A 27,659-nucleotide genomic window follows, 5' to 3' on the forward strand; every position below is an offset into this window, starting at 1 on the left:
CATAGGGGAAATGGAACACTGATCACTGTATAGTGATAATGTTATTATGGTTATGTTAAAAAGAGCACCTTTTAGAAATATTTGATATGTTATAATACATTACTGATACTATTTAATGCTTGAAGTGATCTATCTTCAACCAGCGAGAGCCCCTTGAAATTAACTCCTGAGTTTTTCTGCTTCATGCTTTGGAGATTGTTACTTAACTATTTATGAATGAAATTATATGATTAGAGTTTATTTCAAAATAATTCAAAGGACAGGGTAAGTGGGGAGGTCGAGGTGAAATAAGATTTGCCATGAGTTGATAATTATTTAATCTGGGTGATTGGGATTTTGGTATACTACTGTATCTTCTTTTGTATGTGTTTAAAATTTCCTGTAAAAAATGTATGGAGTTTAAAGTAGGATAAATGAAGAGAGTGCATTTGGAACAAAAGCACCGAGACCAAGGAAGGTGGGAAATTCTTAAACAATTTTATGTTCTGGTAAATATAAAACAGACTTCCTTCATTTGTACTGTATTAGGGTAATTCTAAGGATTAACCCTTTGCACTCACTTGCTTTTTTCTTGATTCCTTTATTCTACTTGGGATTTAATTTTTTAAATACCCCAAATTTTACAAAGTATAGCAGTAGAATAAAAAACTGGAGTTTCTTTTCATCCAAACTTATTTATTTGGATTTTTTTTATATTTCAAATTATTGATACATTCAAAGAGTAATTTTAATCTCTATAATTTTTTTAACCGTGTAGAGTCACACTCGACATCCAAGTGCAAAGGATTAAAATAACTCATAAAGTATGCAGTTATTTGTTTTTTTGGTGCCCATTTTATAGAGCCTTTGGATTACCAAAATAATTGATGTGGAGGAAGTGAAATTTTTCTCACACTTTTTATGAGTGTCATCTTTCTTTCAGATTTTGCTTGGACATAGATTTAGGTATATAAGGTAAAAGAGAAAATTGATTGTGGAATTTTTATTTTTTTTAGATTTAACATTGGTATTGTTCATTTAGTAATTTTTAAGCATGTTATTTCAATAACTTATAAGGATATCCTAGGTTATATAGAATTGTATATTGGAATAAAAATATATCTTTCTGTTAAATATTTTTGCTTCAGAACTCTTATTTCTTAGAAAGATATAATATGGTTTATTTAATGATATCTAATAGCATTAAACATGATAATTTTAACTTGCTTCCTATTCTATCAACAGGTTAATATTAAAATTAGAAGTTTGTGTCTTTTGCTGGATATTGGAAATTGAATGTAATGGCAACAGAATTTATAAAGAATTGCTGCGGAGGGTGTTTCTATGGTGAAGCAGAAAAGCACAACTGTGAGTTTTGTTTTGTCTTCAGTAACATTTATTTAGTGCCTTTTTTTTTTGTGGTATCTTGTAATATAAAGATAAATTAGGCATGTATCCTAACTTCATGGGGGTGACAGAAACATAAATCATAGGAGGTAAGTATTCCAGAACTCCAAGTACCCTGGAGCATGGGTAGAAAGAGATGAATTCAACCCAGGAGACACCCCGAGACATTGCCATAAAGTAGATTACATTTGCCATAGAAGTCTGAACAGGATTTTAGCAAGCTAGATGGGAAGAACGAAGTAAGAGAAGGTGAAAGTTGGACATAGGCATAATTAGATTATTATGTATGAAATGTCCGATTCCCTTAAGGACAAAGTATGTCAGTTGATATGTCTGACACTGTTAAAGTATCACTTTGACACTTCTTGTTTTATTTTTATTGTGAAGATACATCCTCAGTCTTTCAAATGTACATTTTGGCATGTGATTATCTTCCAAATTTTTTTTTGGAGCAATTTTTGTCAAACTGTGGATAAGTCAAAAATTGGTGTTATTTTGAATGTTATTTCCACTGTGGAACCAATGCAAAACAGACAGCTCGAAATATCAATGACGTGTTTGGGAAGGATGTGGCTAATGAATGCACAGTACGTTGATGGTTTGAGAAGTTCTATTCTGGTGATTTTAATCTTGAAAATATTGGGCGACCTAAGACCAAGATGGATAATGATGAGCTGAAAGCTGTAGTGGAAGTGAATTCATCTCAACCTATGCGTGAATTAGCAGCGAGGTTTGACCTTACTATTCCAACAATATTGGACCATTTGAAACAAATGGTCAAGGTAAAGAAGCTGAATATAGACGGGTTCTGCATGAATTAAGTGAGCATCAAAAGAGAGTTTGTCTTGAAGCTTGCCTTTCTTTGCTGTCCCAGCATAAAGGTGAATCGTTTGTAGACTGTATTGTTACATGTGATAAAAAAGATTCTTTCTGATAGTTGCAAGTGTTCCGCACATTGGTTAAATAAAGATGAGGTGCTGAAACACAGTCCAAAACCGAATATTTATCAAAAAAAGCTAATGGTGGCCTGGCGCAGTGGCTCACGCCTGTAATCCTAGCTCTCTGGGAGGCCGAGGTGGGCGGATTGCTTAAGGTCAGGAGTTCGAAACCAGCCTGAGCAAGAGCGAGACCCCATCTCTACTGTAAATAGAAATAAATTAATTGGAAAACTAATATATATAGAAAAAATTAGCTGGGCATGGTGACACATGCCTGTAGTCCCAGCTACTCGGGAGGCTGAGGCAGGAGGATCACTTGAGCCCAGGAGTTTGAGGTTGCTGTGAGCTAGGCTGACGCCACGGCACTCACTCTAGCCTGAGCAACAAAGTGAGACTCTGTCTCAAAGAGAAAAAAAAGAAGCTAATGGTGTCTGTTTGGTGGTCTAGTGCTGGTATTACCCACTACAACTTCATGAAACCTGGTCAATCAATTACAGTGGTGTCTACTGCAGTCAATTGGACAAAATGATGGGAATGCTTGCAGTTAAGCAGCCAAGATTGGTCAATAGGGACAGGCCAATTCTCCTGCAAGACAATGCTCGACCATATGTCGCATAAATAATGTTGCTCAAACTACAGAAGCTGGACTTGAAAACTCTCTGTCATCTACTGTCTTCACCAAACCTTGCACCAACTGACTACTAGTGCTTCTAGGCTTTGAACCTCTTCTTGCAAGGCAAAAGATTGAATTCTCAATAAGTTGTGGAAAATGCCTTTAGCAATTTCATAGCCACTCACTCTCCAGGCTTCTTTGCTGCTGGCATAACAAGCTACCTTTTTTTTTTTTTTTTGAGACAGAGTCTCACTTGTTGCCCAGGCTAGAGTGAGTGCCGTGGCGTCAGCCTAGCTCACAGCAACCTCACACTCCTGGGCTCAAGCGATCCTCCTGCCTCGGCCTCCCCAGTAGCTGGGACTACAGGCATGCGCCACCATGCCCGGCTAATTTTTTCTATATATATTAGTTGGCCAATTAATTTCTTTCTATTCATAGTAGAGATGAGGTCTCGCTCTTGCTCAGGCTGGTTTCGAACTCCTGACCTTGAGCAATCCGCCCGTCTAGGCCTCCCAGAGAGCTAGGATTACAGGCATGAGCCACCGTGCCCGGCCTAACAAGCTATCTTTTAGATGGCAAAACTGTGTCAATAGTTTAGACACATACTTTGATTAATTGTGTTCCTCCTTGTTTGAGATATAAACTACACTTTTGATTCAAAATTGGACATTGCATAGTTAATGACCTAAATATCTAGGATCAGTATGCATTTTATTTTGTGATTTGTTGAAGATTTTTTTTTTTTTTCTTTTTTGAGACAGAGTCTCACTTGTTGCCCAGGCTAGCGTGAGTGCCGTGGCGTCAGCCTAGCTCACAGCAACCTCAAACTCCTAGGCTCAAGCGATCCTCCTGACTCAGCCTCCTGAGTAGCTGGGACTACAGGCATGTGCCACCATGCCCGGCTAATTTTTTCTATATATATTAGTTGGCCAATTAATTTCTTTCTATTTATAGTAGAGACTAGGTCTCGCTCAGGCTGGTTTCGAACTCCTGACCTCGAGCAATCCGCCCACCTCGGCCTCCCAGAGAGCTAGGATTACAGGCGTGAGCCACCGCGCCCGGCCTGTTGAAGATTTTTGTAGACTTGGAAAACTAGCTTGCTTTTAGAGTTGCTTTAAGACTGATGTTAACCAGTAGTACTGACAAGACTTGCTTTTGTAAACAGTATTTTTCAATGATTAGATTTTACTTGAAAGCATTGTGTAATTGACTACAAAATAATTTTTTTTTTTTCATATATGAACTCTTGTGGAAATGAGACTCTTTAAAAATTGCTTTTACTATTATAATACATTAACATACTTTGGCAATAGTGTATTAATTGCTCAGACGTTGGCTGGACAAAATTAATGTAGATCCCACAAATGTTTGATAGGACCCAAGAATAGTTTATGTGTCAGGAATTTCTTCTAAAATGATTACATAAGTACCAAAGCATGCAAGGTTAGATTATTATAGGTAATGTATATGCATATTTGTGACTTCTTTTGTTTTCCTTTTTCTTTATATGCAGTTTCAGAGGAAAGAGACTTTAAAGCAGCAATCTCAAATAGTCAAAATACTATCTATGTACCTCCATTTACTTCTGTTTCCGTAAAGCCTCAGGTTGGCTGTACTGAGGATTATTTGCTTTCCAAATTACCATCTGATGGCAAAGAAGTACCATTTGTGGTGCCCAAGTTTAAGTTATCTTATATTCAGCCCAGGATGCAAGGAACTCCTTCGCATCTGAAAGGACTTGAAGGTAAACAATAAAATGCCAGAGTTTAAAAATCAACATGTAGCATTTAAATGCTGTCATTACAGTTATTTTGTTCTTTTTTATCTTTAATACAAAATTTATGTAAAAGTTTTATATTTTGCTTTTTATATGTTTTGCTCTTTCTGTAGCAGGACTTAATGTACAATATTTTTGAAAGGTTCCATTTTGAAATCTGATTACTATGTAACACATTCGTGTGTGGCTTTGGGCTTTTTTAAAGGAATAATGTATAGTCAGCTCTCCATATGAGTGGGACTCCTGAATCTGTGGAGTCAAGCAACTATTTAAAAAAAAAAAAAAGAAAGGATGAGTGCATCTGTCTTGAACATGTACAGACTTTTTTCTTATCATTATTCCCTAAGCAATACAGTATAATAACTATTTATCATTTACATTGTATTAGGTATTATAAGTAATCTAAAGATGATTTAAAATATATAAGAGGGTGTCCATAGGTTATAGGCAACTGTTACACCATTTTATATGAGGGACATGAGCATCCATGGATTTTGGTATCTATGGGGGTCCTGGAACCAATGCCTCATGGATACCAAAGGATGACTATAATCATAATAATACCTCAGTTATCCTTCACTTATCTAGAAAGAAAAAGTAAAGGAATTATTTTATATTTGGTCTGTAAACATAGAAAACCTATAGTTTCTTACATACTATTTTCTGTTATAATATTTGCTATAATGAGAAATAAGGAAACAATCAAATAGCCCTTCTTCCCCAGACTGGGATACCAGTCTGTATCCCAGTCTAAATAGCTGCTTGAATAAGGTAGATTCATTGACTGAATTTGACTAATGTGGATGCCAATGGACTAATGAAGATAAGATTAAATAATGTGAAGCTCTTCTTTTTCAAACTCCTGACCTCGAGCAATCCGCCCACCTTGGCCTCCCAGAATGCTAGGATTACAGGCGTGAGCTACTGTGCCCGGCCCGGAGCTCTTCTTTTTAAAAAATTAGTGTTACTCCATTGAAACATTGTCAGTCATAATGGCTTTTTTCTCTCAAAATTTTATTTTAAAAATTTCAGACATGCAGAAAAGTTGAAAGAACTTAACAGTGAATACTTGTGTGTCCACCACATAAATTCTGCCATTAACATTTTACTATACTTGCTTTATCACATACCAACCTGCCTATCCATTCTTCTATCTATTATTAATCCCTTTTTTAGCAGAGGATGCATTTCAGAATAAATTGAAGACATCAATATACTTTCCTCTAAATACTTAAACATATGTATCATTTACTGGAGTTCAGTGATCTGTTTATAGTCTTCTTCTTTTGAAGTAAATTTTACACTCAATGATCTGCCTGAGTGAATATTGTTGAACTTTACGTGTATTTGTTGAATTTTAAGTATATATTTGTTGAATATTGGCAAATGCATGTATTAGTGTAGTCCAGATCCCTATCAAGATCTAGAATATTTGTCCAAATATATTTATCCCATACCCTCTCTCTTCTTCTTCTGGGATTTCAATTACACATATGTTGGACCTTTTGATATTGTTCTAGGGGTCTCTGAGACTGTCCATTTTTTTCAATCTTTTTTTGTCTCTATTCTTTAGATTGGATAATAATGATCTATTTTAAAGTTTACTGTCTCTTTCCTCTGTTATCTTCATTCTATTAAGCCTATCTAGTGAATTTTTATTTTGGATATTACATGTTTTGGTTCTAGAGTTTACATTTGGTTCTTTTAAAATAGTTTTTATTTCTGTGCTGCAATCTCCTATTTTTACATTATTACAAGCTTATTTTCTTTTATGTCTTTGAACTTTAAAATCTTTGCTAATTTCAATATCTGGGTCATCTAGGTTTTGATTCTGTGGATTGCCTTTTTTTTGAGAATGGATTACATTTTCCTATTTCTTTGTATGTGAAGTAATTTTGGATTGTATTCTGGGCGTTGTATGTTACATTGTGAAGACTCTACCTCCCTCCCTTCCTAGTAACTTGGTTGAACTTATATTATAAATTCTGTGTCATGGGTGGTAGTTTATAGGTCAGCCAGATATTTGAGTAGACTTTATTTGCATAATTTGGGACTTTTTCCTTTCCAGGATTCCCATCTTACTTTTCAGCAGCTCTGGTTCCCCTGAACTCTCTCCTCTGGTTCTTCTGTCCAGAAGGACTGTGGGTTTTCTATTAGAGTTTTATATACCCTGTATCATGCCAACTTTGACCTGTACTCAGGTTTAAAGTCATTAAAAGTAAATAATTCACTTTATGTCATTACCTTTTTCTGAAGAGTCAACTCCTGTACAGAATCTGTACTACTTCTCTTTACCCTTAAGTGCCTTCAGAATTTTTAATTGTTTGTTTTGTTTTATTTTTGGTCTAGGGTTTATTGTTACTTGCAAGCGAGTTGAGTCTGGTAGGAGTGATTTATTTTCTTTTTTTTAAGAAAGAAAGATAAACCCAGTGCCTGGCTTACCATCTTGTTTTGCACATATCAATAATTTTTCTCAAAAATAGTTTTAAAAAGTTCTGGCTCACAGGACACCCTGATAAATTGATATTTCTTTTTCTTTCATACTTGTTATCTACATTGGGATTAAACCATATGATCTTGTAATCTGTTTTATTCACATGATATATTGTGAATATTTCATATTCATTACTTTTTAATGGCTCCATAGTATTTCTTCATATGAATGTACCATAATTTATTTAATAAATTCTCTATTCTTGGGCATCAATAGTAGTTTATTTTTTGAATTTATTTATTTATTTATTTTTTAATTTTTTTATTTCATGAAATTATGGGGGTACAAACATTACTACTGTGTGAGCACCTTAGTGTTGATCGGTCAGTGCCAGTTTGATGATGAGTACATGTGGTGCCTATTCTTCCATTCTTGTGATACCTCACTTTGCAGGATAGGCTCAAGCTTTACCCAGGAAAATATAAGAGGTGCTAGATCACCATCGTTTCTTATAATTGAGTAATATTCCATTGTATACATATACCATTGTATTATTTCATAATCAGAAAAACAGTAAGAAATATCTACCTGGTAATATGTGATAGTTTTTCTTATGTTCTTTTTATTGCACTCACTAGAAAACATTGCTTTTTGAGTTGAACGAGTAAGAAATTGTTTAAAGTATTGGCTCACAGAGAAAGTGGTAAAACCATATGATTTTTATATATTAGAGAGAAAATTATTTTATTTAATTAGAGTCAAGGAAGTATTCTTGATACCTAACTGTGAGAAGTCAAATATGTATATTTTTGTGTGTATGTATGCATGCATGAGTGCTGGGTTGAGATGGAGAAAAAGATTTTGAGAGAATAGGACAGACCACTATCAGTAATGACTATGTGGGCCACTTACTGTGAATGGAGCCTGCAGGACTGGAAGTTGCTCTGGATGAGTCAGTGAGTAAGTGGTGAATGAATGTGTGAAGGTCTAGGACATCACTGTGTACTACTATAGACTTATAAACACTGTGCACTTAGGCTACATTAAATTTATAACAAAAATTTTTTCTGCTGGTCAGTGGCTCCTGCCTGTAATCTGAACATTTTAGGAGGCTGAGGTGGGAGGATTGCTTGAGGCCAGGAATTAGAGATCAGCTTGGGCAACATCGTGAGACCTTGTCTCCACACACACAAAAAAGATTGGGCTTCGTGAGGGGCACCTGTAGTTCTAGCTACTTGGGAGGCTGAGGCAGGAGGATCGCTTGAGCCCAGGACTTTGAGGTTACAGTGAGCTGTTATCATACCATTGTACTCCAACCTGGGCAACAAAGTGAGACTCTATATGTAAAAAAAATATAAATAAATAAATAAAAATATTTTTCTTTTCTTCATTAATAAATTAACCTTAGCTTATTATAACTTTTTTATTTTATAAACTTTTAAATGTTTTTAAACTTTTTGACTCTTTTGTGATAACACTTAGCTTAAAACACAAACACATTGTACAGCTATGCAAAAATACCTTCTTTCCTTGCATTTTTACTTTATAAGTTTTTTCTACTTTAAAAATTTTTTATTCTTTTTATATTTATGTATTATTTCTGATATGATTATTAGCCTTGAAAGGAATTTGACCTATGTTTTACCCTTTTTATTTTATTTTATTTTTTTTCTTTTTGTTTTTTTTATATGACAATCACATAGGCATACCCTTTTTAAATTGTAAGATATAATACACATATAAAATGCACAAAACAGAAACATATAGCTCATTGACTTATTACAAAGCAGAATACCTGTGTATTCACCACCTGGGTAAAGAAATAGAGCATTACCAGTAACCCAGAAGCTACCCTCATCCTTGCCTGATTTCATTCACCCCAGAGTAATCAGTATCACAAGTGTTATAATCATAACTCTCTTGCTTTCCTAACTTCATACTACATAAGCACATATCCTTGAATATTGTGGTTTAATTTTTTCTGTTTTCTGAGCTTTATGTAAACGAAATGGTATATTCAGTCTATATTCTTTTGTTAATGTTTTTTAAATTCAACATTATGTTTGTGAGATTCATTCAAGTTGTTGTTTTAATTTGTTTTCATATCTGTACAGGAAGTATGTGTTACAATTTATCTGTTATGTATTCTATACGGTATGTTGTACAGTAGTGTTTCTGTACAGCATAGTGTAAGGTACTTTTATGTGGTAAGTATATACTACTGTTTATCTATTTTACTGTTGATGGGCTTTTAAGTTTTTTCCAATTTGGCTATTATGGATAATGATAATAACCATTATACTAGCCATAATTATGAACATTCTTGTACTTATCTCTTGGTGCACATGTGCAAGCATTTCAGTTTTATATATGTCCAAAATGACATTGTTGGGACATAGAGTAGAAATAATATTCAGCTTTAGTAGAAATTGCCAAATTCCTTTCCATAGTGATTATATTAATTTGCATTTCTACCAGCAGAGTATGATTATTTACATTGCTCTACTTTCTTGCCAATACTTGCTATTGTCAGTCTTTAGTTTTGACCATTCTGGTGAGTGTTTAATAATTAATCTCATTTAGGTTTTAACTTACATTTCCCTAATGACTAATGAGATTGATAGTCTCTTCTGATGTGCCCTTTTAAGTCTTAAGCCAGTTTATGTATAGGCTTGTTCTGTCTTTTTCTTATTGATTTGTAGGGGTTCCTCATATATTCTGGCTATGAGCCCTTTGTTAGTTATGTTTTTTTCACATCTCTTCTTTCACTCTATGGGTTACCTTTGTATTCTCTTAAATAGTCTTTTAACAAATAGAAATTTTAATCTAGTTCAATTTATTAAAATATTTCTATAATTAATGCTTTCTGTGTTCCACTTAAGAAGTGTTTCCCTCTCCTAAGGTCATGAAAACTTTCTTATAAGTCAACTTAGATATAGAAGCTTTATTTATTTGCCTTTAACATTTAATTTAGAACTACAATCCCCATGGAATTAAGTTTTATGACAGTATTGTTTTTTTAAAGTAATAAGAGCTTGCTAAATATTAATAAGCTAAATATTAATAGTAGCTGAATTGCATTTAGTATAAAATACTTTTAGATATTCTCAGTTGATTGAAGTCTTATTTTTCTCCACATCAATATCCAGTTGTCTTATTATCTTTTAATGAAAAGACCATTCTTTCTCCACTGCTGTACAGTGTCACCTTAATTATAAATTAAGTGTCTACAAAGTGTATATCTCTTTCTGGGCCTTCCTTTATTTTCCATTGATCTATTTTTCTACAACTGTGCCAGTATTCTCTTTTAAATAGTTTGTAGAACAAATCTTTCAATCTTGTTTTTCTTTCTAAAGATTATCTTGTTGGTTATTCTTGGTTCTTAGTGTTTTCATATAAATATTTTCTGTTCATATTTTTGCTATTTGATTTCTGACTTAATTGCCTTGTGGTAAGAAAACATACTTTGTATGATTTCAAGCCTTTAAATTTGATAGTTTGTCAGTGTATCTCAATGTCAATTTTTATAAATGTTCTGTGTCTTCTTGAAAAGGGCATATCTAAAAAAAAAACCCAGTATTTTTATTTAAAAGATATTCTATATGTAAATAGAAAAATAAGAAAGTCAGATTATAAAATATAGAATTGCCTATAAGGGAAAGAAAAAGGCCAACAATTTACACAGACTATCTTGAGAGCAGGTTTCACAGCTGATCCCTAGCATTATTCTTCACACAGAACTCCATAAATGTGTCCTGATATTTTCAGATATCAAAGGCATGTGATCTAGTATTATTTGAGACAAAATATTTTTTTCTTTTGCCTTGGGTGTACCAGCTGTTGGCTAATAACTCCAGGAAAAGGATGTTGTAAAACTTTAGAAACATTTGCTTTCAGGATCTGCCAGAGCATCTTTTGGAGATCGAAAAGTAGAACTTTCTAGTTCATTCCAGCATGGACCCAACTATGATGTATATAACCCATTCTATATGTATCAGCACGTTTCACCTGATTTGAATCGGCGCTTTCCTCCTCGTTCAGAAACAATGAGACTGTATGGATCAGGTATAAAATTTTTTGTGCTTTTCCTCTTTGTGTTTCTCTTCAACAAATTTAGAAATCAAATTAAATAAGAGAAAAGTGGGCTTCATAAGTGTTGTGATAAACATCATGACTTCTCTGTAGCATTTTTATCTAATAAAAATTCGAAGATTGATGAGTTATGTCTGGTAGTTCCATATTACATTTTATTTCTCCTTTTTTGAAAGAAGTTTTGGTTCAAGAGCTCTATTGTACAACATTGTGACTATAATTAATTACAATATGTTGTATTCTTGAAAAATGCTAAGAGTGGACATTAAGTATTCTCACCACAAAAAATGATAACTGGCCGGGCGCGGTGGCTCACGCCTGTAATCCTAGCACTCTGGGAGGCCGAGGCGGGCGGATTGCTCGAGGTAGGGAGTTCGAAACCAGCCTGAGCGAGACCCCGTCTCTACTAAAAATAGAAAGAAATTAATTGACCAACTAAAAGTATATATACAAAAAATTAGCCGGGCATGGTGGCACATGCCTGTAGTCCCAGCTACTCGGGAGGCTGAGGCAGGAGGATCGCTTGAGCCCAGGAATTTGAGGTTGCTGTGAGCGAGGCTGACGCCACGGCACTCACTCTAGCCTGGGCAACAAAAGTGAGACTCTGTCTCAAAAAAAAAAAAAAAAAAAATGATAACTATATGAGGTAATGTATTTTCTTATTGACATCCTACCATTGAATGTATTTGTTAATTACCTAGCTTTAACCATTCCACAGTGTATATATACTTTAAAACATTATGTTGTACATGATAAATACATACAATAAAAAAGTTTTGTTTTCAGATTATTTTATATACATTTTAAATATATCATTTATCTATGCATAAATTCTGTAACAGATAGTTATCTTTTTTCTTCTCTATTTAGTGAAAATCATGAATTTAGAAACCCATGATATGATTAGAAATATAAACAAAGAAAATAGAAAATCCTTCAGTGATTATAGAACTTTTTAGTTTCATATTTGAGACTGTATCAGTTATAGTCTACCATTTATGTGTCTGATCCATGAAATTCTCACTGTTTAAGGTAAAGCCCTGAAAATAAAGAAGAAATACTTATTTAAGGGCCTGACTTGTGCTCCCCACTGTGCTAGAATACACATTTGGTACACAAAGTTCCTTTCTTTAAGGACCTTATAGTTTAACAGGAAACTAAAAATCCAGACTAGATATATAGGAGGAGCATATGGGATTCAGTATTGATTTTTTAAAGTAATAAGAGCTTACTAAATATTAATAAGCTAAATATTAATAGTAGCTCAATTGCATTTAGTACAAAATACTTTTAGATATTCTCAGAACAAGGATTGGGGAATGTAAGGAAGAAAATGAATATACTTTGATATTTGATGTAAATATGAAAATGTGTTGTTTGATTTGTGTTTCAAATAAAACTAAAATAATTTTTAAAAATTTCATTAGAAGGCTTTATTTCTCGTGTAGATTTGCATGTAATATTCATGATGTATTCCTATAGAGATTTAGTTTAGGGTAATTAAGTAGAATTCCAGTGTTTCATTTCTTTACTGTAAAATAAGTCCTTTTCTCATGTCCCTTTGTAGTTTGTGATTTAAGGACCAACAAACTTCCCAGTTCCCCTGGGCTAAGCAAATCTATGTTTGATCTTACGAATTCATCTCAGCGATTCATCCAGGTAAACTAGTTATATAAATTTAATTACATGTAATAATTTATTTTCAAATTAAAAGTTTAGAAATGTGTGAATTAGGAACAATATGTTGTATATTTTTTGTAGATTCATCTGTTCTAATAACTGAGGAAAAATATTTGAAATTTCCCATGTGTATTATTTTAGGAAACTATCATTTATTTTTTTTATTTCAGCATACTATGGGGGTACAAATGTTAAGGTTATGTATATTGCCCATGCCCCCTCCCCCCTCAAGTTAGAGCTTCAAGCGTGACTATCCCCCAAACCTTGCACATCTCACTCATTATGTTTGTATATACCTATCCCCTCCTACCCCCTCCCTCCTGCCTGATACCCGATAAATGTTATTCCTATATGTCCACTTAGGTGTTGATTCATTAATACCAATTTGCTGGCGAGTACATGTGGTGCTTGTTTTTCCATTCTTGAGATACTTCATGTATCATTTATCATTTAATTACTAAACGGCAGTAGTTTTTCTTTTGTGTTTTTTATGAAGTTTATATCTCTCAGTTGGTATGTGCTCAGGGAATTTTGAGGCAGTCTGTATTTAAAAATAGTATAACTAAAAGTGCTTATTAATTTAACTTTATTGAACATAACCAGCTAGCTGGTAAAGATTAGCATTTCTGTTGCGATGTAGGACTTTATTCACTAACATTAACACTTGTCCTCCTGTTTTTGAAATGGAATTGAGAATTCTTTTTTTGATATTTTAAAAAATGTTTCTGTTTTAGTTCAAGTAATAAAATTAGTAGAGATAAGCAAAGTAAAAAGACAAATCACCTGTATTTTCTCTAACTGAGTATAAGCACTGTGAAATATTGTTATATAAACTTGTGGACTTTTTTCCATGTATGTATATTTTATAAAATGGGAATGTATTCTAAATAATCCTTAATCCTCACTCAAGTTAAATTTTTACAGACTTAGTTCTTTATTGCAACAACTCTTTAACATGCATCAGAATTGTTTGAAGAGCTTGTTAAAATACAGACTGCCAGGCCTTACCCCGGAGTTTTTGATCCAGTAGCCCTGCCTGCAATGGGGCCAGATTTTCTATTTCTACCATGTTCCCAAGTGATACTGTTGCTGCTGGGCCAGAGGGGACCATACTTTGATAACTGCTGCTTTACAGGTTTTTAGGTAACGGTACTTCCAAATATATTCTGATTCTCATTAATGCTTTCAAGTGTGAAACATAAGCAGTAATATCATTCTCCTTATTACAAAACCAAAGCAAAAACAACAAAGGCTTTCCAATATATTATCTTGTAAGATATTTGAGATTTTCCTGATAATGCACACAAAAAGCTTTTCTTTTTTCCCCCCACTCTTTACTGTCTACAAGTGGGAAATTATGACCAGTAACATTGTCAAATGGTTATCATGCAGTTTGATACTAAGGTGGGTATTGAGGGTATTAAAACTCCTTAACTTTTCATATGCAATTTCTGACTAAAGAAGAATTTTATTTGTAGAGACATGATTCATTGTCCAGTGTACCCAGTAGTTCTTCTTCAAGGAAAAATTCTCAGGGGAGTAACAGAAGCCTGGGTAAGGAATGAATAAAGTATCCTGTTTTTATACTCTTAAGAGAATTATTTCTACTCAATAGTAATTTGAAAGTTTATATGATAAGATAAAAAATAACTCCAGATGATTATATATAAATATTAGCAGTGTTATCAGTATATGAATACTCAGATCACATGGTCCATTTTTCAGTATTCCAGTATGAATGCATCTTTTAAAAAAATGAAGCAGTTAAATATCTTTTGTTTGTTTAAAAGTGTATATGTGAAGGAATTTCCAGAAGCATACAGTATTAAGGCCATATAAATGTTATTTGGGCAGGTGTTTGTTAGTTTTAATTTAAATCCCTCACACTGCAATTGGGTTAAGTTTTTAAACCATATGCTTTTTATAGTATATATCTTATACCTATTGCTTTAATAAAAACAGTGAAGTGTGATTTTTGTTTTATTAAATTGAGAGCTTTACAAAATAATTGTGGCGTTTTTCAGTTGTGCTCTTAAAATTGGGTTGTATTATAGCTTAATTGGGTTGGAAGGATTGCACGGTATTTCAAACATCTTTGTCCTTTTACAATTCAGATACAATTACTCTATCAGGAGATGAAAGAGATTTGGGGAGATTGAATGTGAAATTGTTTTATAATTCTTCAGTAGAGCAAATTTGGATCACAGTTTTACAGGTAAATTAGTATAGTTAATACCAACTTTTATTACAAAATGAATATTTAGACATTGTGGGCATCTACTGTTGCCCTTTTCTGGGGAATGGGCCAGTATCATTTTTGGAATTTGGGATTCTATAGTAGTTTACAGAAAATAGTATTTAATAAAGCATCCAAAAAATCTATCTTAAGATGGAAGTATGTGTGTGTCTTTAACTTCAAAAAGGAAATTGATATGACATCTAGAATATTAAATATGAAAATTTATTTAATGTGGATGAAATATGAGGTCTCAGTAGAGATTTAAGTTTATTTTTATAGTTTTTGTCTAAAGTCATTAATTCAAGAAATGCATCAAGTATTTGTATTGTCAGAGTCCTTTGTAAAATTCAAATTGTATTTTTAATTTTGTTAGTGCAGAGATTTAAGTTGGCCCTCTAGTTATGGAGATACTCCTACTATTTCTATAAAAGGAATACTGACATTGCCCAAACCAGTACATTTCAAGTCTTCAGCCAAGGAGGGTTCCAATGTAAGTGTTTGAATTTCTTTTCTGTTTTTATCACATTTGTCACTGTTATCCATGTAAACAATCAGAATAAGAAAGTGTTTTATTTTGGGGAAACTACAAACTGTATACCTTTGCTATGAAAAGACAATTTTAAGTCTCAAAAATACTTGATATTTCATTGTCCAATATTAAGATGCATTTAAAAAGAAAATCATAATCACTAAAACATATAGAAGATGAACAGTATCTAAGAAACATGTTTACTTTTCTTGTATGAAAGGAAATAAATTTTGTCTTCTCTTTACCCTAGCCCATTTTGACTTTGAAAAATATTTGCATGACTGCAATTAATTTCTTTTAAATACTTCCAGTTAGTAACTGGGAGACTTATGATCCTGAGTTTGGTTTTATAGATTCTAGATTTCACATTAATTTAAATACATGTTCATTTTTGTCTTTTGATATGAGTTAAAAAGTTATTTATGCAAATGAAAAAGCATCTTCTAAAAGATGTATCATTTAAAAATAAGAATTCAAATGATTAATCGACATATAAAAATTTACTCTATTAAATCATAGAAATACAAATTTAAATTACATATTGCTTTCCCTTCTCTCCTTCATTCAATTAAGAAACATTTTATAAGCACTCTAAGACATACAACTTTTTAGAAATTATTTTTTTTATTTTAAAATAAAGAACTTAGTTATATTGTAACCAGCTTACCCAGAGTGAGTCAAATGCATTTCACATAAACAAAAGATTTGTACCCCCATAATATCCTGAATTAGAAATTATTTTAACAATAAACACCAAAACCTTAAAATATTTGTAATATTTAACACAATAATTCTATTTGGAAATGGTTCCATGGAAATAATCTAAAATATAAACAATATATATAAAATATTTTTGGCAGTTTTTTTGTAGTGGAAAAATTGAAAACAATCTAAATATCTCATAGAGAGGAATGGTTGAGAAACTTGATGGTATACTGATGTGTATTAGTTTCCTAGGGTTGCCATAACAAAGTACTGCCCCACAACCAAGTGATTTAAAACAACAGAAATTTACTTCTCACAGCTTTAGAGAAGGTGCAAAAGTGTCAGCAGTGCTGGTTCCTTCTCTGAGGGAGAATCTGTTCCATGCCTCTCTCCCATCTTCTGTGATAGCCAGCAATCCTTGACATTCCTTGGCTTGTAGATCATGCCAGTCTCTGCTTCCATCTTCACATGGCATTCTACCCGTGTCTCTGTGTCTTCACATGGCCATCTTCTTACAAGGATACCAGTCATACTAGATTAGATGTTTACCTTCCTCCAGCATTACTACTTCTTAACTCCACTGATTACATCTGCAATGACTCTGTTTCCAAATGAGGACACTTTCTGAGGTACTGGGGGGTTAAGACTGGAATATATCTCTCTTGGGGGATACAATTCAACCCATTACACTATATTATAGAATATTAGGCAGCTATGAAAAATAATATTTGGGAAGAGTTTTTAAGGACATAGAAAAATGTTCTTAATAATTGAAAAAGGTAGTAATCAAAATGGATGTATATATATTAGAATCTCACTTTATGAAAATATGCATCATTGAAAGTCTAGACAGAAATACATCTTAGCTCTGGTTATAATCCTGACACTCAAGGATGAATATTTTCTGAATTAAACAATTTTACTTTTTGATTTTCAAATAAGGCTAAGTTAACTTTGGAAAAGTTAGGGGAAAATGTTCCTATATTAAAACCAATATAGAACTTTACATTTAAAATTTTATGACTATATATAAAGTTGTTTGGGAGATCTGAATTGTGGCAAAATATGGAAAATGTGAATTAAACTAGCACACTTGCTTAATTTGTAAGCTCATTAAACATTTTATGTATAATATATTATTAGTGTCATCGTATGGCTTGAGACTCTAAAAGAGAAAAATAGTTCAGTGGTTGAGAGACTCTCAGAGACACAATTCTGGCTGTACAGACATAAGCTATTACAATAGGAGTAAAAATTGAGGCACAGTACAGGCATACCTTGGAGATACTGCAGGTTCAGCTCCAGACCGCCACAATAAAGCAAATATTGTTATAAGGTGAGTCACACAAATTTTTTTGTTTCCCAGTACATATAAAAGTTATGTTTACACTATATTATAGTCTGTTAAGTGTACAATAGCATTCTGTCTAAAAAAACCAATGTACATACCTTAAGTAAAAATACTTTATAGTGGCCAGGCATGGTGACGCACGCCTGTAATCCTAGCACTCTGGGAGGCTGAGGAGGGCGGATTGCTCGAGGTCAGGAGTTCGAAACCAGCCTGAGCAAGAGCGAGACCCCGTCTCCACTATAAATAGAAAGAAATTAATTGGCCAACTAATATATAGAGAAAAAAAATTAGCTGGGCATGGTGGTGCATACCTGTAGTCCCAGCTACTCAGGAGGCTGAGGCAGCAGGATTGCTTGAGCCCAGGAGTTTGAGGTTGCTGTGAGCTAGGCTGACGGCATGGCACTCACTCTAGCCTGGGCAACAAAGTGAGACTCTCTCTCTCAAAAAAAATACTTTAGGCCGGGCGCGGTGGCTCAAGCCTGTAATCCTAGCTCTCTGGGAGGCCGAGGCGGGCGGATTGCTTGAGGTCAGGAGTTCGAAACCAGCCTGAGCAAGAGCGAGACCCCGTCTCTACTATAAATACAAAGAAATTAATTGGCCAACTAATATATACAAAAAATTAGCCGGGCATGGTGGCGAATGCCTGTAGTCCCAGCTACTTGGGAGGCTGAGGCAGGAGGATTGCTTGAGCCAGGAGTTTGAGGTTGCTGTGAGCTAGGCTGACGCCACGGCACTCATTCTAGCCTGGGCAACAAAGCGAGACTCTGTCTCAAAAAAAAAAAAAAAAAAAAAATACTTTATAGCTAAAATATGCTGATGATCATTTGAGCTTGCAGCAAATTGTGATCTTTTTGCTGGTGGAGGGTCTTCCCTCAGTGTTTATGACTGCTGACTGATCAAGGATGGTGGTTGCTGAAGCTTGGGGTAGTATGGCAATTTCTTAAAATAAGGCAACAATGAAGTTTGCTGTGTTGATTGACTCTTCCTTTCACGAAATATTTCTCTGTAGCATGTGATGCTGTTTGATAGTATTTTACCCACAGTAGAACTTCTTTCAAAATTGGAGTCCATCCTCTCAAACCCTGCCACTGCTATGTCAACCAAGTTTATGTGATATTCTTAATCCTTTGTTGTAATTTTCAACAATGTTCACACCATCTTCACTGGGAGTAGATACTATCTCAAGAAACTATTTTCTTTGCTTGTTCACAAGAACAAACTCCTCATCTATTCAAGTTGTGTCAAGATTACAGCAATTCAGTCACATCTTCATACTCTACATGTAATGCTAGTTGTCTTGCTATTTGTATCATATCTGCAGTTACATCCTGTCCTGAAGTCTTAAACCCCTCAAAATCATCCATGAGGGTTGGAATCAACTTCTTTCAAACTCCTGTTAATGTTGATATTTTGACCTCCTCTCATGCATCATAAATGTTCTTAATGGCATCTAGAATGGTGAATCCTTTCTAGAAAGTTTTCAATTTAGTTTGCCTAGATTCATCAGAGGAATCAATATGCCAGCTGCAGCCTTATGAAATATATTTCTTTTTTTTTTTTTTGTTTATATCTATAGTGTAGAGTTTTTTTTTTTGTTTTTTTTTTTTGTTTTTTTTTAAATTTTTTTTTTATTTTGGTATATTATGGGGGTACAGATTTTAAGGTTTCAATAAATGCCCATTTCCCCCCCTGAAATATATTTCTTAATAAGACTTGACAGTTGAAATTACTCCTTGATCTATGGGCTGCAGAGTGAATGTTGTATTAGCAGGCATGAAAACATTAATTCTCTTATACATCTCTTTCAGAGCTCTTGGGTGACCAGGTGCATTGTCGATGAGCAGTAATAATTTTAAAGGACTTTTTTTTTTTTTTTTTTTGGAGCAGTAGTTCTCAATTGTGGGCTTAAAGTATTCAGTAAACCATCCTGTGAACAGGTGTGTCATCCAGGTTTTGTCATTCCATTTAAGACCACAGGCAGAATTGATTTAGTATAACTTTTAAGGACCCTAGGATTTTCAGAATGGAAAATGAAGATTAGCTTCAATTTAAAGTCATCCGCTACATTAATTAGCCCCTAACAAGAAAGTCAGCCTTTCCTTTAAAGCTTTAAAGCCAGGCATTGACTTCTCCTTTGTAGCTGTAAGTCCTAGATGACATATTCTTCCAATAGAAGCCTGTTTAATCTACATTGAAAATCTGTTGTTTAGTGAAGCCACCTTCATCAATGGTCTTAGCTCAATTTTCTTGATAACTTGGTGCAGCTTCTCCATCAGTGCTTGCTGCTCCACCTTCCACTTTTATGTTATGGAGATGGCGTTTTTTCTTAAACCTCATGAACCAACCTCTACTTCAGACTTTTCTTCTGCAGCTTCATAGAATTGAAGAGAGTGAGGACTTTGTTCTGGATTAGACTTAGGTTTAAGGGAATTTTGTGACTGATTTGATCTTCTATCCAGACCACTAAAACTTTCTCCATATCAGCAGTAAGGCTACTTTGCTTTCTTATCATTTCTGTGTCTATTGGAGTAGCACTTTTACTTTCCTTCAAAAACTTTTCCTTTGCATTCACAGCCTGGCTAAGTGTTTAGCACAAGAGGCCTACCTTTTGGCCTATTGTGGCTTTTGACATGCCTTTCTCACTAAGTTTAATCATTTCTAGCTTTTGATTTAAAGTGAGAGACCTGCAACTCTTTCTTTCACTCAAACACTTAGAGGCCATTGTAGGATTATTAATTGGCCTAATTTCAATATTGTTGGATCTCAGAAAATAGACCTGAGTAGAGGGAGAGAGACAGGGAAATGGCTGGTTGGTGGAGCGATCAAACACTACATTAATTGATCAAATTCCCTGTCTTATACGAGTGTGGTTTATATGTAAACCATTACAATAGTAACATCAAAGATCATTGATTACAGATTACCATAACAAATATAATAATAATGAAAAAGGTTGGCATATTGTGAGAATTACTAGAGTGTGACACACAGACACAAAGTGAGCACATACTGTTAGAAAAAATGGCGTCAATAGATGTGCTTAACATGGGGTTGCCACATACCTTCAATTTGTAAAAAAAAAAAAAAAAAATGCATCATCTTCAAAGTGCAGTAAAACAAGCTGTGCCTGTATTCAAAATATCTATGTTAGTTGTCCAGATAGCTTGCCTTTCCTAAAGGCAAAAAAAAAAAAAAAAAAGAAAAAAAAAGAGCTCCTTTTCAAAAGGATGCACTAAAGGTAGAAAGGAGTATACAGCAAAGAACATTATAGTATCAAGATGTTAGCCCATGATAGGCTGAGGGTTTAACAATATTAAAAGTAACAAAAATGCCATTTAAAAATATTCTGAGCATGGAAAACACTGACTTGCTTCTTGAGGTGGATGCTATGAGAGTAGATAGAACTTTAAACTCATATTTTCCTTGGTTTCCTTTGTTTTCCCTATCAAGGAATTATTTCTGTGAGCAAGTTAGATTTTGAATGCTGAGAGTGCTCACATGTGAGATCATGAAGCACTGTCATTAACTGTTGAAAAATTGTGATGAATATCAGGAAAGGTATCCCAGAACCAAAGATGAAAAAACAATCAAATTTTCAAAAAGGGAAAAAGCTATATTCTGATGAGTGTTGTTGACTCGAATTCCTAAAAAATTAAACAGTTGATCTGTGAATTTAAGAAAGGTAATATTCAGGATAATCTCTGGAAAAACATATCATGGTCTTTCTCATTTTCATTTACATTAAAAAACTTTTTTTGTTGTAAAAAGAATTAAATATACCTTTCTTAGAAATAAAATATTATTTTGTATTGGCATATCAGGCTTTTCTTTATGTATTTTATGTTTTATTATTTTTTAAGGCTATTGAATTTATGGAAACTTTCGTATTTGCTATTAAACTTCAAAGTCTACAAACTGTAAGGCTTGTATTTAAGATTCAAACCCAGACACCCAGGAAGAAAACCATTGGAGAATGCTCACTATCACTCAGAACTCTTAGCACACAGGAAATGGATTACTCTTTGGATATAACACCACCTTCAAAAATTTCTGTAAGTGATAATAGTATGTTATATTAAAAGTATTTCATGTTTTTAGAATTATTTAGTGGTTAAGCTTGTTTATTTGTTTGATAGAGGATACCTTGACCTCTATAGAATATTAGAGGACCTGGAAGGATCTTAAGAAGCAATAATAATATTTTAATGTAAAAATAATATTTGCCAGGGTTCAGTGGCATTTATCTTCTTAAACTTTCTCTTATAACTTAGGGTTTTGAGTGTCAATAGAAAGTAATGCTTTCAAAATTTCTAACCTTAGCTTTTTACCTTTGAATTTTCAAAATTTTGAAATATTCCAAAATTGTTTACCAAATAACACTCTTTTGATATGCAGGTTTGCCATGCAGAACTTGAATTGGGGACTTGTTTTCAAGCAGTAAATAGCAGGATTCAGTTACAAATTCTTGAGGCACAATACCTACCAATGTCATCAACACCTCTGACTTTGAGTGAGTATATCAGTGGTTCAAAGTGAAATGTTCAGAAAGTATTCGTAATAGAAAGTGTTTTCCTACATTTCTTAAAATGGAGATTAAAATCTTGGTTAGTTTTATCACTTAAATATTTACTTTACTTTTAACTTAAAATAAAAAACCCAAAATATCAAAAACAAACCTGGAAACACTTTTCCCTCTCTCCCTGTGTTTTTGAGCATAACCAGGAGTTTGATTCATTTGGCCTGATTGGGCACTCCTAGAGCTGGAGGTTTTCAGGTAAGTCCTACTAAAAGGGCTAAGAGTGGGATAGAAGTGCTCCTTTTTCCTATTATAAAGAAAAAAGGGAACTGTCTAGTAGCAGGCAAAAACAATGGATTTTCACTATAACTAGAAAGACTAAAAATATTAATAAATGAAACAGCATTCAATTCAAGAAGTTAGAAAAATAACAAATACAAGGAAAGTAGAATTAAGGTAGTAAAGCTAAAATTGAAATTGATAAATATGGGAACAACAACAGAAGACATAAATCAAAAATGTTTTCTTCGAAAGGATAATTAAAATAGACAAATACATAGCAGTTTGGATCAAGCAAAAAAACAGAAAACATGATATTTTGAACGGGAAAGGATATAATCTCAAATTTAGAAGGGATTCTATATATAAGACAATACATATATAACTATATCAATTCATTTGGACATCTATATAAAACATGATTTTTCTAAGAAACTCAAGAAGATGAAGAAAATGAGTAAAAGAATAGTCATGAAAAGGTAACAACTATTTCTAATAAAAGCACTAAGCCAAGATAATTTTAGTGGCAACTTCTACCAAACTTTCAAGGAATATATACTTTCTATTCTATATAAGCTATTCTAAAGCATAAAAGAAATATGGAAAAAGTAATTTAATGAGGTTAGCATATTCTTGATATCAAAACAGAATGGATAGCACACAAAAAGGTAACTATATAGACTAACATCACCTATGTAGATAGATGGAAAAGTCCTAAAATAAAAATAAGCAAATACAATTCAACTTGGAATAAGTGACTAGGGCTACATATAGTTAATTCTAGGAAACAAGGACAACAGAAGTCTATAGAAGCCATTTATTACATTAACAAGTGGTCTCACTCTACAAAAAAAACACCTGCACTCGAATGTTTATAGCAGCACAATTCATAATTGCAAAGCTGTGGAAACAGCCCAAGTGTCCATCAATCCAAGAATGGATTAATAAAATGTGGTATATGTATACCATGGAGTACTATTCAGCTCTAAGAAACAATGGTGACATAGCACATCTTATATTTTCCTGGTTAGAGCTGGAACCCATACTATTAAGTGAAGTTTCCCAAGAATGGAAAAACAAGCACCACATATACTCACCAGCAAATTGGTATTAACTGAACAGCACCTAAGTGGTCACATAGATACTACAGTAATAGGCTATTGGGCAGGTGGGAGGGGGGAGGGGGGCGGGTATATACATACATAATGAGTGAGATGTGCACCGTCTGGGGGATGATCATAATGGAGACTCAGACTTGTGGGGGGAGGGGAGAAATGGGCATTTATTGAAACCTTAAAATCTGTACCCCCATAATATGCCGAAGGGAAAAAAAAAAAACAAGTGATCTCCCTCAATCAAAACAGCTAATCAGAATTACCAATGATCTCCATTTTATATTAGGTTATTAAGTATGAAATGTCCGATTTCCTGAAGTACTGAGTTTGACAGTTGATATCTCTGACATTTCACTTTGATATGTCTTCTTTTTTTGTTTTTCTTTTTTTTATTGTGAACATACATCCTCATTCTTTCAAACGCATGTTTTGGCTTGTGATTATCTTTCAAAGTTTTTTTTTTAGAGCAATTTTTGTGCAACCATGGATAAGTCAAAAATTCGTGTTACTTTTTAATATGAGTTCTGTTGTGGAACCAATGCAGCACAGACAGCCCGAAATGTCAACCAAATTTTGGGGAAGGATGTGGCTAATTTACATACAGTATGTTCATGGTTTAGAAGTTCCATTCTGGTGATTTTAATCTTGAAAATGAGCCACGTGGGTGATCTGAGACCAAGGTGGATAATGATGAGCTGAAAGCTGTCGTGGAAGCGAATCCATCTCAGCCTATGCATGAATTAGCAAGGTTTGACGTTACTATTCCAACAGTAGTGAACCATTTGAAACAAAGGGCCATGGTAAAGAAGCTGGATATATGGGTTCCCCATGAATTAAACAAACATCAGAAGAGAAATCATGTCGAAGCCTGCCTTTCTTTGCTTTCAGGACAAAAAGGTGAACCATTTCTACACTGTCTTGTTATGTGTGATGAAAAGTGGATCTTTTTGACACTTGCAAGCGTTCAGTGCAATGGTTGGATAAAGCTGAAGTGCAGAAACAAAGGCCAAAACCAAATATTCATCAAAAAAAGCTAATGGTATCTGTTCAGTGATCCAGCGCTGGTATTATCCACTATAGCTTCGTGAAACCTGGTCAATCGATGATAGCAGATGTGTTCTGTAACCAGTTGGACAATATGATGAGGATGCTTGTGATTAAGCAACTGAGATTCGTTAATAGAGACAGGCCAATCCTCTTGCAAGACAATGTTCAACCACATGCTGCACAAACAATGCTGTTCAAACTATAGAACCTGGGCTTGGAAATTCTCTGTCATCCACCGTATTCACCAGACCTTGCACCAACTGACTACCATTTCTTCCAGGCTTTGGACAACTTGCAAGGAAAAATATTCAGTTCTCAACAGCTGTGGAAAACGCTTTTTGCGATTTCATAGCCACTCTCCAGGTTTCTTCACTGCTGACATAAGCAAGCTCTACCATTAAGATGGCAAAACTGTGTCGATAGTTTAGGCATGTACTTTGATTAATTGTACTACTTCTTGTCTGAGATATAATAAAATAAACTTTGATTCGAAATTAGACATTTCATATTTAATGACCTACTAATGCTAATGGCCAGGTCATAGTCCTCAGTTTGTGGCTCCTTCCTTTCTGGGAGTTCTCTCCTCACTTTCTTGCTGCCCTGGCAGCCCCAGCTCTCTCACCTCAAATTAGTCAGACTGCACTTTCTGCTTGAGCTGTAGGCATTATGTGTCAGTCAGATGGGGGAGCATACTTAGGTAAAAAGCTATATCAACCTGAATTTTACTCTGTGAAGTTCTCATCTTAGTTTTTTTGAGACAGTCTCGCTCTGTTGCCCAAGCTGGGGTACAGTGGCATGATCATAGCTTACTGCAACCTACAATTCTCAGACTCAAGCAATCCTCCTGCCTCAGCCTCCCAAGTCGCTGGGATTACAGGCACGTGCCACCACACCCAGCTAATTTATATTTTGTAGAGACAGGGTCTCACTGTGTTGCCCAGGTTGGTCTTGAACTCCCAGCCTCAAGCGATCCTGCTGCCTTGGCCTCCCAAAGTACCAAGATTATAGGCATGAATCACTGTGCCTGGCTGAAGTCCCCATCTTTTAAGAGTTACTTCCCTGCAGTTTCTTTCTGGTTTTGGTCAATCTTTAGTGTTTCTTATATTTTTTCCAAAGTTTGTAATTGTTATTTATGGAAAGGTTTGTTCATACAAGCTATTCTACCATTACTGAAAGCTCTGCATCTCAAATTTATTTAAAGAATCAATTTTCTCTAGTGGACATATGCTTAACTTCTGTCTCAAGTAAATAGTTTTATCTGTATAATATTGTGAAATAAATACCTCCAGCTGTCCAAAGATCTGGCACCTCTGTTTAGTGTAATCCTTTTCAATGTGCACCCCTTAACTGCTTATTATTATTTATGCCTACATTTCTAGTCTTTAATGGCATTCAGGCCAGAGAAAGATTAAATTCATTTAAGGTTACAGTGATTATTTTTAAAGTGTGGTAAAAGTTATAAAGTTTACTAGAGATGTTTTCTGTGTGACAATAGCTTGTCAAACCTTTAAAAGTGACTTATTTGTATTTTTACCACAAGCATAATATATAGATATATATCCTTATATGGTATTTTGAATAAAATTTTATAAATCATAATTTTTCATTTTTTAGGTTTTTTTGTGAAGGTGGCCATGTTTAGCTCAGGGGAGTTGATTTATAAGAAGAAGACACGTTTACTGAAGGCCTCCAAAGGAAGAGTAAAGTGGGGAGAGACTATGATTTTTCCACTTATACAGAGTGAAAAAGAAATTGTTTTTCTAATTAAGCTTTATAGTCGAAGCTCTGTGAGAAGAAAACACTTTGTGGGCCAGGTTAGTAGGGAGTTTTTATCTTAAATTTCTTCCTTATATTTTTCTATGCATTTTAATAGTTGGTTAACAAAGGCAATATAGGATAATTTTGAAGTTGAATAGAGTAAAATTCTTTAGCATCATAAAGCAAAATTCAGTGTTGCCACAAAAATCAAATTTTGTCAGACTTTTTGCTTTAATACAAATAATTGGAATTTCTGAGTTATCAGGTTTATCTTTACATCTTTTTCTGAGCTTTTCAACTTTAAAAACTCCAAGAAAGATCAGTTTTTGAGTACTACTGGCTCATTCCTTGTAGAAGGAGAGAACATTAAGTATTTAAAGTCATATTTCTTAGGACTTTGGATATCAGATTTACTTTAATCTGTTTTATCTTCAATTTAATGTTTAACATGGGCACTTTTTATATACTGTTAACTTAGTTATGTTAGATTCAAATTCATAGAAAACACCAATTTTAATAATAGTTATATTACTAGTATGTGGATAATCTATTTAAAAATCCTTAGTACAATTTGTGTAAGACAGCATAACACTTGCTTACTTGCCAGAATTTATTTCCTTTTTTGTTTTCTTTCCTTAACTCTGATAGACTAGTAATAGCTGTCCGTTATCTTTTATCTTAATTATAATTGTTTGAACCACATTTAAATTCTAAAATACATATTCTTGGTTTAAAAGCTTCTGCTTGACAACAAGATATTATTAATAGTCTACATGAAATTCTCAAATTATATATGAATTCTCAAAGACTAGTGTCAATTCTATGACTCACTTTTTCATATATATTATCTAAAATATTAATTTAAGATTTTATAGTTTTGTTTTTCATTTTTTCTTATTTGGAAAAGAGTTTGAACTCAGGAATTCATACAACTATCATAGTTTTGATAGCCATGAGGACTATGAAGTCAATTCAGTTAAAGTTTTCCTATATCATCAAACCTCAACTATCATGGATCAATGAAATAGGAAATTTACTTGAGATATGACTTTCAGGATAACTTCTATGGTGATTCTATTTTCTTGTTGAGATTTTAGTTAGAATAATAATTCTGGAAAGGTTCTTACTGATCATCTGTTCTTTATGGCTTGTCTAGTAGCCTTAGCCACCATGATAGAGTAGCCAAATGTGATTCAAGTT

At 33.8% G+C, this 27,659-nt stretch overlaps 1 protein-coding gene across 3 annotated transcripts in view; it reads left to right on the forward strand.

Moving 5' to 3' along the window:
• The window catches only part of TC2N (tandem C2 domains, nuclear), a 58,883-nt gene that overhangs the window by 13,061 nt on the left and 18,163 nt on the right, over window positions 1–27,659 (forward strand). For 2 of the 3 annotated variants that reach the window (XM_012773919.3, XM_012773918.3), the window contains exons 2-11: window positions 1,225–1,347; window positions 4,451–4,681; window positions 11,046–11,213; window positions 12,808–12,899; window positions 14,399–14,474; window positions 15,035–15,135; window positions 15,533–15,649; window positions 21,605–21,796; window positions 22,140–22,254; window positions 26,316–26,515. In XM_012773919.3, coding sequence (XP_012629373.3) covers window positions 1,281–1,347; window positions 4,451–4,681; window positions 11,046–11,213; window positions 12,808–12,899; window positions 14,399–14,474; window positions 15,035–15,135; window positions 15,533–15,649; window positions 21,605–21,796; window positions 22,140–22,254; window positions 26,316–26,515 — 1,359 coding nt within the window. In that variant the 5' untranslated portion in view covers window positions 1,225–1,280. Of the gene's footprint in view, window positions 1–1,224; window positions 1,348–4,450; window positions 4,682–11,045; window positions 11,214–12,807; window positions 12,900–14,398; window positions 14,475–15,034; window positions 15,136–15,532; window positions 15,650–21,604; window positions 21,797–22,139; window positions 22,255–26,315; window positions 26,516–27,659 lie in introns of those variants that run through there. The other variant, XM_012773922.3, reaches the window with a different exon arrangement.

This window comes from Microcebus murinus, chromosome 6 (assembly GCF_040939455.1).
Source record: "Microcebus murinus isolate Inina chromosome 6, M.murinus_Inina_mat1.0, whole genome shotgun sequence".
Classification (NCBI taxonomy): Eukaryota; Metazoa; Chordata; class Mammalia; order Primates; family Cheirogaleidae; genus Microcebus; species Microcebus murinus.